The 11,477-nt window shown below is 49.3% G+C and overlaps 1 protein-coding gene and 2 long non-coding RNA genes across 3 annotated transcripts; all 3 read right to left on the reverse strand.

Annotated features, from left to right (window-relative positions):
• Positions 1-256: 256 nt before the first annotated feature.
• On the reverse strand, positions 257-1,213 carry LOC136766379 (uncharacterized). Its single transcript, XR_010821725.1, has 4 exons — positions 1,127-1,213; positions 940-1,005; positions 598-725; positions 257-351 (listed from the first exon to the last, which is right to left on the reverse strand). It is a non-coding gene; the product is annotated as an uncharacterized LOC136766379 (long non-coding RNA).
• Positions 1,214-4,775: 3,562 nt separating this feature from the next.
• LOC136766327 (maestro heat-like repeat-containing protein family member 1) lies at positions 4,776-7,992 on the reverse strand. Its single transcript, XM_066719739.1, has 10 exons — positions 7,837-7,992; positions 7,489-7,614; positions 7,272-7,382; positions 7,095-7,174; positions 6,662-6,767; positions 6,159-6,254; positions 5,645-5,749; positions 5,394-5,526; positions 5,195-5,286; positions 4,776-4,937 (listed from the first exon to the last, which is right to left on the reverse strand). Exons 1-10 carry the CDS (start codon positions 7,990-7,992, stop codon positions 4,776-4,778), a joined length of 1,167 nt encoding a protein of 388 aa, XP_066575836.1.
• Positions 7,993-8,281: 289 nt separating this feature from the next.
• On the reverse strand, positions 8,282-10,275 carry LOC136766283 (uncharacterized). Its single transcript, XR_010821716.1, has 3 exons — positions 9,932-10,275; positions 9,314-9,361; positions 8,282-8,407 (listed from the first exon to the last, which is right to left on the reverse strand). It is a non-coding gene; the product is annotated as an uncharacterized LOC136766283 (long non-coding RNA).
• Between the last annotated feature and the right edge of the window lie 1,202 nt (positions 10,276-11,477).

Here is an 11,477-nt window from a genome sequence, read left to right on the forward strand (position 1 = left end):
GGAACTTCCCACTGGAAATATAGCGACGGGTTGCGGACACAGCCCCGGTCACCTGAGAGAGGAAGCTCTGCCCAGGGGTCACAAGGTCACACCGGTCCGGTCTCCCGTCAAACAGGAAGTCCCTGTGTGTGTCACATTATATACAAACAGGAAATAGGAAGGGACTGTTTGAGTGACGCACACAGGGGCCAATAGGCAGCTTGGACAGAAAGAGGTTTCGATGAGGCTCCTATGGTAGCGAGCTAAACCCCCTCTTAGACAGAGCTGGACAGATGACCTCGTGTGACTCCTCTCCCACACCGGTGAAGTGGGCTGGATAGCTCTGCCACCAGCAGCAGCAGAGTTGGATGCCTGCAAGACAGAAACAAACCACCGCAGGTTACACACCACATATAATTTTATACCAGCTTCTCTACAATGTGCTTGAACAATATGTTACATGTAATCCGTTACTTTAACAGCAGATAACACATCAGCTTAGTCTGGGCCGTTCAGACACCATTCTGGGGTGAAGAAAGTCCCTGCTATATCAATCTTCTTAATCGATTCTTTCAGCAAAGGGAGCGGCTCTGTCAAAGGAGCCTAAAGCACAGTCACCTCCTCGATGGTCGGGAGGCGCCCCCGTGTCCCCAGCGCCGGGCCTCAGCGCTGGGGGAAGCCGGCCTGGACTTCGGCTGCCCTCCTCTGGACCCGTGGATCAGAGTCCTTCAGGAGGGCAGAGAGAGCTAGGAGGAGAGAAACACAAATAAATGAGAGAGTATTGGGGAGTATTTCAATATTTTATTGGCCCATCCTTTCATCACACAACTGGGCCGAAAGCAGGAGACACAGATGATTATTGTATCTGTTGTAAATGAAGTTCCTCATTGTCATTCTTTCACATTTCTGGCATCACAGCAAGCGAGAGCGCGGCCCTAGAAGTCACGGGCGTTCTGGTACCTGTTTTGAGTTTCCTTGAGGCCCAGAAGCTGCAGATGGTCTTGTCCATGCTCCCAAGAAGGGCCCCTGCATGGAAAAACAACATGTGTGAAGTTGTGCGAGATGCGGTGGGACAGCGGCAAAGGACATGCTTAATCTCGCCAATAAAAACAGCAGCACTGCGGACCGAGCTGCCTGGCTCTCTTACCGATGAACACAGCTGCGCCGGCGCGGAGGTGAGGGATGCTGCTCTTGGAGAGGCGCAGGGCACAGCGTCGATATACGGCCATCGCGCTGGGGAGCCGCGCTTGCTGCAGGGACAATAACCGGGTTCAGCAGGAGATACCAGAGGTGGTGTACAGACAGCGAGGCTGGAATGCTTCAGCACGCACGAGTAGCAAAACCCCACCAGGAACCCACAGTGACTCACCAGCGCAGCGGCCACGTCCCTCGCGAAGGACGGGAAGTCCAATGTCTCCTGGCTCAGGTGCCCCTCGATCAGCTCGGTTAGAGTTGGGCAACCCAGCGCCGGAGCGCACTGCCGCAGGGCCCGCTGGCACGCCTGGGGGCGACACAACAACACCGCACCGTTCAGACCACAGGGAAAGGGTTAACACTTTGAGGAAGACCACTTTGAGCAGCCGTTGGGTTTCCGTCGCTCTGAGCACGTCAGCCGGCGTGTTCCGTCTTTATATTCAATCTCCACACGGTGCCGTCCACAGAGGAACCACTCGTCCCCTTCCTGAGGTCAAGTCGGCCACTTTTTCATAGTTTACGCAGCCTTTCACTCCACACAGTTACGTTTGTGAACCTGTCAAGCTGTCGACCCCACGGTTTGCCCTGGAGCACGATTTTGAAGAACTACTGGCTACCAAAGTTTCCACTGAGATAAAGACATATGGTGGGTCTCCGCGGCCCGGTGTACTTACCTGGGAGACGGCCGGGAGCGGGTCCTGCAGGTGCAGCAGCAGCATGGCCAGCGAGCCGTGGCACTGCTTCTGAAGAGATCTTTTCACAGAAGCCGCCTTCACCAGCTGCCCCAGCAGCAGCACGGTGGCCCCGCGGATCTCCGAGTCCGGCTGCAACACAAGCACAGACCTGTCAATCTCAACGGCAGAAAGCTTGGGACTCGATCCGCTCCAGTGATGGAAACGCTATATAACATCATCTTTAATTGAGGATGGGTATATATTTATAAATAGGCACGTCTCCGCATGGGACAGGACTGCAGTGTTCAATCCTGGAGATATTGTCAAATATTTGTGTTAGATAAACACAACTGAATGAGTGAATGAATTTGAGTTTTTACGAAAACACAATAAAACATATATATCCTCCAAGATAAAATGATATTGTACATATATACAAACTATTGTCCTGGATTAAAACAAATTCATTTATTCATTCTGCTCCTCAAGAAAGCAGCTGACACACGTGGCTGCTAAACTGCTGAACCAGCACACATGAGCGACTCCAGATTCAACGAAGGCAGATTACAGCCACGGTGTTTCTGAGACAGAGGATGTTCTGTACTAATGGAACTGAGGAAAAAAAGGACAGCGAATCAGTCCAACACTTACATTCTCCAGGCACCCCTTGGCCATGTGGTACAGCCTGGGGATGATCCTCTGGGCTGTGCCGTCCTCACAGAAGCGCAGGATGATGCCCAGACTGGAGACAGCGCTCAGGATGTCCGACTGGGACAGAGCGCCGCTCAGCAGCTTCAGCTGCTCTGTGGCGTATCTGTGCATCTGAGCAGAGAAAATGTATGAACACGGTGAAAGAGTGCGTTAATAGCATCGATGTAATCACAGCACTGAGGCAGGAATGCCACACACCCAGTCAAAACCACATGGACACCAAAATGACAAGAATGAGCCTAGAAGCACGACGGGTGGATGAATGACTCGCAGCGTCTCCTCTTGCACACAGATATGATCCCCAGAGAGAGGAGCCATCGATGGGCCGTTTCTCTTTACCTCCGTGGGCTCGGACTTCAGACCCTGCATGGCCAGAAGGTGGACGTCCTCCAGGGGCTCCTCACACATCTGCAGCGTTAGGTTCCTGACCTCGGTCAGCAGACAGGTGTCAGTCGGGTGCGGCTGCCGCAGAAGCTGTGAAAGGGGGAGAGAAGAGAGACGGGAGAGTCAGACACTCTGGAGAGGATGGGACATTCACTGGACACACGCATCATAGGATCACAGTCACGGGCGTGACACTCACTCCAGCGAAGAAGGCAGCGATGCAGATCTTCTGGCCTCGGTTGGCGCTGCTGTATCGCTGCCAGAGAAGCTGCACCACCTCCAGCAGGACAGGGGCGGCGAATGTCTTCAGAGCCCTGTGGATCAATAGCACGAGGATCAGGGTCCATTCTTTACACGGCTGCTTTGCTGCCAGCTCACTGATTTTGCACATCTTTTCTCTAAAGATCAATGTCTCCCTGCTGGGGGTTGGTTATGAGGGTGTCTATGCACAGTTATCGGCCGTATTAATCTCGCATTAATGAACGCCTGTGAAGAACGTTTTTGGATCTGCTCTAGGCCTAACGCTCGGGCCCGGCTCATCGTACCTGGTCAGCCGGAAGATGCCCTCGGGCTGCTGGCCTGGTTCCCGGATCAGGCCCCAGTCCTGTTCAAGAGCCACCTCGCCCAGCTGTGCTCTGGACAGCAGGACCTTCAGAGAATCCACGACGAAGCTGGAGAGAGGGGGGAACAGCGTCAGCGGAGATAAAGGGAGACACGTTACACAGGGAGTGGTTCTGTTCTGGTGCGACGCTCAGGGTGACCCCTGGCTCCCCACACAGGCTCTTACCTCTGGACAGCGAAGTCTCCGCCTGAATCCTCAACACCCAGGAGAAGCAGAAGGGCAGCGAAGACCTCGGCAAACGTGACTGCCTCCTGGCTGAGCGCGGCCACCACATCCTGTACAGCACAAGCCTGACAACGGCAAAGACAAGCAGATTGAGTCAGAGTCTGGAGGGAGAGCGCTGTGCGTGTCCTCGTCATGAGCGGCATTCTAGACACTTACCACCGAGGCCTGACTTCTGGTTGCCGACTGTAGCTTCTCCACAAGCGCCCTGAATGTCCAGGGGCCCAGACTGCTGGCCCCGATGGCCCCCCACAGCTCCCGGCACCACTGCTGGTACCGAATGGTGCTGGAAAACACAAGCAGACACTCAGTGTGTGCCGACCCGCACCGTGACCGACCGCCTCTCACTCTCAATAGCGCACAGAGAGGCCAACACTCGATAGAATCGAGCTCGTGATGGAAACAGCACGTGGACATTGTGTGGACACACGTGTTGATATCAGACACAAGCATTTTAAAAACATCTGACAAGCTGTGGGACTCCAAACATGTATGCTCCCTTAGAGAATCGTATCCTTCTTCTTCACAGTATGGACTTATGTTGTAAGTCGCCCTGGATAAGGGTGTCTGCCAAGAATTAATAATAAAAAAAAAAATAATAATAATAATAATTATAATAATGATGATGTTTTAAATGCTCACTGGTCAGCGGGTAGCGGGTGGCTAACGAGGGACTCGATGGCCAAGGCTCTGTCCTGGAACACCAGCCAGAGGACGCCCTCCTTCGCGCTCTGCTGCACGCTCTCCTCCGCACCGGACAGGCCCAGAAACCCATGCAGCACCTGAGGGAGCTGGAGACATGCACACAGGACACTTAATACTTCACACACGCTTTTCTCTGGGCAACAGACATCTAACACTGGGCATCGATTGGTTTACATTATGAATCGTACAGATCTCTTCTTCCCTAACAGGGAGGCTGGAGCTGAGCTTCCTGTCCAGAAGCTCAAACACTTGCTATAGAGACGCTCTATAGCACAACAGATGCTCTAACTCACCAGTTCGGTGAGCTCATTAGGGTGAGAGCTCAAGAGCTGGCACAGGAGAGCACAGCAGGCCTGGGCAGAGCTGGGCTGGGGGTCCTGGAGTCCAGTAAGCAGACCCTGAACCAGAGTCTGCCTGTGACGGGGACGGAGACACTCGCTGACGATCTGAAACACAGAGACACACTCAGCCCTCGGCCATCGATGTGGCAGACATTCTTAAACCCCTGAGGTGACACGGCTCCTCTCCTCTTCCTCTCTGTGGGCCAGGTGTGGGAGAGGCAAAGCAAGACTGAAGGATATTGCCTGGGGTTGGTCAACAATACGAGTATGACACAGACGCCCCCCAGCACGTGACTCCGGGCTCTGTGGGAGGAAGACCGTGGTCCCGCTGTGGAGACGGCAGGGCTGGACATAAACCTCACCTGGACGAGAGCAACACAGGATTCCCAGTCCAAGGACTCCTCCTTAATCCACTGCCTTACGTAGCCCATCTTCTCATCGTCAATGTAACCATCTTTAAAGAAGAAAAGAAAGGTTTAGCCAACAGACAAGGCTTTGTACACTGTCAGGAGCAACACACACAAACACACACTAAGCTGCTCACTTCACAGCCACCATTACCTTCATAATACAGCCACATGTCCAGAGCCATCTTGATGCTGGTCACAGCCTGTTGAGCGACCACTGGCTCGGTGTCCCAGCATCTCGGGATGAGCGAGGCCAGCAGGCCGGCGACCGGGACGAGCCCTGACCCCTGCAGGAAAGAACAGCCACCCGGAGATCAATGACAAGACCAGTCTGGTGTCCCAGCATCAACGTGTGAACACGAGTCGCACTGCTCAACTTACTGACAAAAGCTCAATCTGACTCACCCGGGTGACACTCATCATCCCATAGATGCCCAGGACGGCGCTCACCAGTGTCATGGCCGTGACTTTTGCCACGTTGCACGCAGAGGAACAGGCGGATTGCAGGGGCTGAGGAGGGAGTGATGCCAGAGAGAGTGGGAGTGAACACAAGCAGAACTAGACCTGAATAAACACACTTTTTAAATCTCACCAGATTCGTCTCTCGTTCTTTTCATGTCAGGGCTCCTTATGGGACAGAGAGACACAAACGATGACTTCCACAGAGATGTGACATTGATCCACAACTGTGCTAGAAAGTAGGAACACCGCAGCGCCACTGAAGGAGTCACAATCTCTGCAGCATCCATATTAGTCTTTAAACATCACTGCCCCTCACTAAGCAATGGCATCTCTAGACACAGGGGCTTGTTCATCAATTGTTGTCCTATTGTAATGTGCACAGAAAAAAGAATCCAGTCTCTCAGACAGCCAATAGCGCGGCAGTCACTCTGCTGTGCGGCGAGGTGAAATGGCTGACCTCCAACATCTCCTCCAGTGTCTCGAGGCAGACGTCCTGAGTCAGCGTGGCTGTGAGCAGGGCAAAGAGGCCATATGTGTCGCCTGAGAACACCTCCTACACAAGACAGACACAAGCTGTTAGATACAACGACGGCACAGTATTCATGTGACACAAGTTTAAGGAAGGTGTTTAAATTGAACACTTGTGATCATATCTAATGCCGTTATATTGATCTCATCGTTTCTGTTACAACTCTGTGTCCGATCTCTCTTCCCTGGACTCCCATTTCTGCTCCATGTCTCTCTCGGCAGATTGAGGACAGATGACTGAATAGTATTGTTAATTCACCAACATCACACTTATTACTGACGACTCACAAAAGTCATTTGCAGCTCTGGACCTTTTTCAGTATTAAATGATGAATAGAATGAGTGGAACAGGATGAAGTGTGCATGAGGATTGTCCCGCAGGTCCCCAGTCATCGTGTCAAGACAGTGGGCCACAGACTCCACAGATCCTACCTCGAAGTAAGCCTCGCTGACGGCCTCGCTGGGGCGACTCAGGACTGCCCCGACACACAGCTGCACAAGACGGGCTTGCATCTCATTGTAGAAGGGTCCCACTTGGCTGGGGAAACAAGAGCATAAACATCAATCCCAAGTTGATTTAAATTGATCACTTCAGCCAAAACACTGAGCTGATGCAACCCATCAGACACTCATCATAGAAGAGCCGCTGTGATTCAGGTCAAGTCTCTCTAAGCACAGTTACTGTGGGGCTGATCTGTCAACAGCACACATTGAGTGTTTTTACAGTTAGAGGTGTTTCCAGTGGGTTCAGCTGAATCAGACTCTGACCCACAATGACCCATCAAGAGTCAAAACACATCTCAGCCATGTGCGGCGCTGAGAGCCGGACGGCTGCAGTGAAGGTGCGTCTCTAAGGGAGAGTTACCTCAGATGGATGCAGGCGTGCAGGACCTGCTGACAGTAGAACTGACTGGCTGCCACCGTGGGACGATCCCTGATGTATTTCTGTCGGGGGGGAAGAAAACGGGTTTCTGACACTGAAAGACAAAACACACTTGTACAGACAAGCATCTATACGAACCCAGTACTCGAGGAAACTGACCATCATCACGTTGAGCATCTCCGCTTTGCGAGGGATGTCCACCCCAGCGCTCCCGAATGCCTGGGCCATGATGCTCACGCTGAAACACACAGCTGCCCTGACGGTGAGGTCCTGCAGGAGAAGACACAGCAACTCAGTCTCTGACGGCCGTCACCGGCAATGAACAGCCAGGTGTGGACAATCACACTCTCTCTTGTTTGAGACATATCTTGCCTACCTTGGAGGTGAAGAAGGGGCGCAGTTTGGGCAGGATGTGGCGCCTCAGGTATACCTGCCGCTGTGCTGTGGGGATCTGCAGAGTTACGAACCCGTAACAGAGAACCACTCTCTTGTAGAGCTCGGTCTGCAGGAGAAAACGCGGCAGGTTATGCAAGATGGTGGCCGTGTATTGTATGTGAGCATCCTTCGCTCTTTAGGGGGAAGGTCTGAACCACGGGATCCATCCCTCAGGACTCAGATCCGTTTGGTCTTCAGTAGTGGCAGCCGTGTTGTGTATCAGCAAACAAACACAGTCTGTGTCCTGTGGGCAGGTGTGGACAGTGTGACCAGGCTGTGGATGGCGTACCTGACTGGCGCAGCGGACACTCAGCTTCCGCAGATCGCGGCCGCTCTCAAAGATCCCCACAGTGACGATCGAGGCCATCACTTCCAGCAGGCAAGACAGCGGCTTTCTCCTGGCCACCGTCTCCACTGCATCGCATATGACACGCCGATGCTTCATTGGCACCTGTGGCAAGAGCAGGACAAGAAAGAACTAATACCTCCTGTGCAGGTGTTCAGTCGGTGGGGAACTGAGCTGGAAGCGAATACAGATTGTACCTGTGTCTGTCACAATCCTCTGCGCTTTAGTAAGACTCGAACTAACTGTAGATGACTTCATTTGAACCCTATTCTTGATTAAATTAGATCTGCATGTGTATAATATACTCATTTTAAAAACTACATATAAATACATCCAAAAAGGTTCTTTCAGACTGTGTACATTGTGATTAAAAATTTCACCTCAGGGTTCTCTCCCATGTCCCGAAAGTACCGAAGAGTCTTCCGGAGACAGTCCTCCAGGTCGGCCAGCACACGTGCATCACGGCTGTCCGATGCCTGGTTTGCTCCGGCGTGGTTAGCGGTGGGAGTGCCAACTGGAAGAGAGACACACATCAGGCCGTCAGAAGACATTCAGCTGTTTTTATTGGAATATTTGAGATAGTGGCCTATAAATAATTTCCCTCATTTCCCTGTTGAAAATATACCATCAGGCCCAGGTGATTTGTTTGTTTTTAATTCTGCTAGTCTCTTTAGTACCTCCTCCTTATGTATCCTGATCTCTCTTAGAGTTTGACTGGACTGGCTGTTAACCTGTGGCATGTTATCTGTTTTTTTATTCTGTAAAAACCCTATGTGAAATACTCATTTAGAACATTTGTCACATCTTGTTCATTTTCCAAGATACTTCCATGTTTGTCTGTTTCACTTCCTGCTTTATTGACCTCTTGCTGTTGTAGTATTGAAAAAAGCTCTTTGCATTAGTTTTAGCTCCAAGAGCTGTCTTTCTTTCTATTTCCCTCTTTGCTTTCCTGATCCCTTTCTTAAGATCTCTTTGCAGTTCAACATATTCTTTGTATTTTGTTTAATCTCAATCCCTTTTGTATGCACTATTCAACATTTTCTTTCTCTTGATATTTTATTGCATTTTGGACAATGTTTTTTGGTCCTCAATTTGCTAAGTTTTGGTACAAATTTCTCCTGAGCCTCAAGTAGTATATTATTAAAATATAACCATCCATTTTCAACTGAATCTGTATCCAGTGTGCTCCAGTCTTCTAAGTGCCGCCTCATACCTTCAAGGTTTGCTTTTCTAAAATACTAGCTGGATCACGTATCATTTCAGCCACTGCCCCCATTTTGTGCCTTGCATTCAATTAATGGGTGAACTGCAGGGTTTTAAATATGGAAAACAATGACATTAATGTGCGATAACCATATGCAACGTGCTGTAGACCCCTCTGCATGGCGAGCATACACTTTGAATATCGGGCCCATAGTACCTTGTCTGGTAGGGTTCATTCCTGTCACCGTAATTCTTTACAGTTCTTCTGCAGAATACAATAGAAAAAGACAGGTAAGCAAAGCAAACACTGACATGTTATGTTACCAATTAAACCAGCTGACCGATTGGTTAAGTCGTTAAAAACCCATGCAAATCAGGGTGATAAACTCATTCACACAATGAATAACAAATCATAAATATGTTAAAAGAAATGTAAATAAATGTTTTCTTCAGTCAAAAAGATTGTATATTGGAATTTCATAAAGTGTGTAAAAACACATTTTAAATGCCTCCTGCTAATAGTAACGCCAGGGTTGCATCAGGCCCTATCTAGTACAAATTACACTATTAAACCTATATACCTATCTGGTTTTAGAAATGCTTTGCACTCCATTGCATGCATTTGATTTATTTCCCAATAAGGGTAACTCCAGTTGGCTTTGTAAAGTGCATTTCAGATGTTAGTTTCCAGAGTAAACTTGTCAATAGTATCACCAATGAACACCGAGTTGCTTTATTGAAAGAAGGTCTTAACTGCACATGGCTGACACAATGTACAACCCAGTGATATAGGATATGAATATACAAACAGAACACAAATAAAATACAATCTTACCGAATCAAAAGCAGTTGTCTTCAACTCAACAGAGCTAATGAAGTGTGGTCTCTTGTTGTGTACTGTTCACATGTAATACAGGATGCGATGAAGATGCTTGTTACGTCATAGCTGATTTACCCGAGGCTTCTGAGCCGCAGCGTTCCAAACCGGCGGACTGAGCCAGAGCGACAGCGCATGCGCGTTTGTTTTTATAACATTTGAGTCTCCCGCCCAAAGTATAATGAGATTCAAATGATGTTGAGAGTCATGTTTACGACTAGACATCTGATTCTTATTATGATCCCTGTCATCTCTATGTATGTTGTGATCCTAACTTTATTAAACGCCTATAATACATTCACGGCTCGCTGCCCACGTCAGTAATTGCACCCCTCGACTCGCCCATTAGAGACCGCAGTGCAGCGCAGATGTGTAACTCAGTCCAGACACAGACACGGGTACTTGCGGATGTGGGTCGTGCTTCGGAGTCAGTTCATTGCCAATGGACGCGCATGCTCCGCAGCCTCCTTGCGTTTCCCTGCGCAAACAGCGCACAGCTGCCCGCCGCGCCGATTTTACTATGAATTCGCTGCTCTGGCCTGAATGCGCAGACGCGAGTGCAATACAGTAGCACGTCAGTCCGGAGACAGAGATCTGGACTCCAGTGTCAAACACACGCAAACCCGGCCGGCGGCCTGTGACACTGCCAACCTCGGTACAGGACACGCATGCGTGCTGCACCCGGGCTTCACCGCTCGCATATAAACCCCGTAATAAACAGTGACTGCCTTTACGCCCAAATGAAAATGAAATACACTAGCATGGCAGTATCAGTCTAAACTGTCCTCCCAGCCTAGTCGAGTCCATGTTCATTCAACAAGAGGGTGGAGACACAACAATCACAGAAGACAGAGGCTGCAATTCTCCTCGCAAACATCCACACCATCCCTGCATGGACATGTGCATATTGCAACATTTGACAACATTGCCCAGATATTAGATGCACCAGTCGTTACTCCGGAGTCAGAAGTTACACAAATAAAGAAATAAATCGATTCCACTCAGCATGGAAGACAGCAGGTGTGAAGATTTTATCCTCCAAGCTGGAGCGGCCTTTGAGAAGTGTCTGTGGTCAAATATGAAAGTGTCTTTTCAAAATCCACAAATGATCTATATTCAACATATAAAATAATACATCTGACAATTTCAATTATTGATATTACTCTCTCGGAATATTTGTTTTAATAATCACACAGAAAGGCATCCCTGTCTACTGTTTAGACATATATTTTATTTTAAACTCAATAAGAACATACTTATATTTATTTCCCTCTAAATATTTTCTATGGGATGTTATGTCAAATACACAATTATTTCATATTTCTGAGGTTGTATCCAATCTGCTATGTTTGTTTCCCCTGCAAAACAAATTCCACTTTTGGGAATGAGAAGGAAAAAAACCTGCTATTTTACAAATAGGGAAGGACATGCTCTATTTGGATTATTTTTGTTCCAGTTTCACATCATATATTCAAACGAGCCAGATTCAGAATTGCATCTGCAG

Source organism: Amia ocellicauda, chromosome 13 (assembly GCF_036373705.1).
Source record: "Amia ocellicauda isolate fAmiCal2 chromosome 13, fAmiCal2.hap1, whole genome shotgun sequence".
NCBI lineage: Eukaryota > Metazoa > Chordata > Actinopteri > Amiiformes > Amiidae > Amia > Amia ocellicauda.

Coding starts and splice junctions, on each gene's coding strand:
- LOC136766327 (XM_066719739.1), bottom strand. CDS start 7,992: ATGAAGCATCGGCGTGTCATATGCGATGCAGTGGAGACGGTGGCCAGG. Junction 7,175..7,271: donor AGATGCTCAACGTGATGATG/GTCAGTTTCCTC, acceptor CCCCCCCGACAG/AAATACATCAGGGATCGTCC. Junction 5,527..5,644: donor GGATGATGAGTGTCACCCGG/GTGAGTCAGATT, acceptor TCTTTCCTGCAG/GGGTCAGGGCTCGTCCCGGT.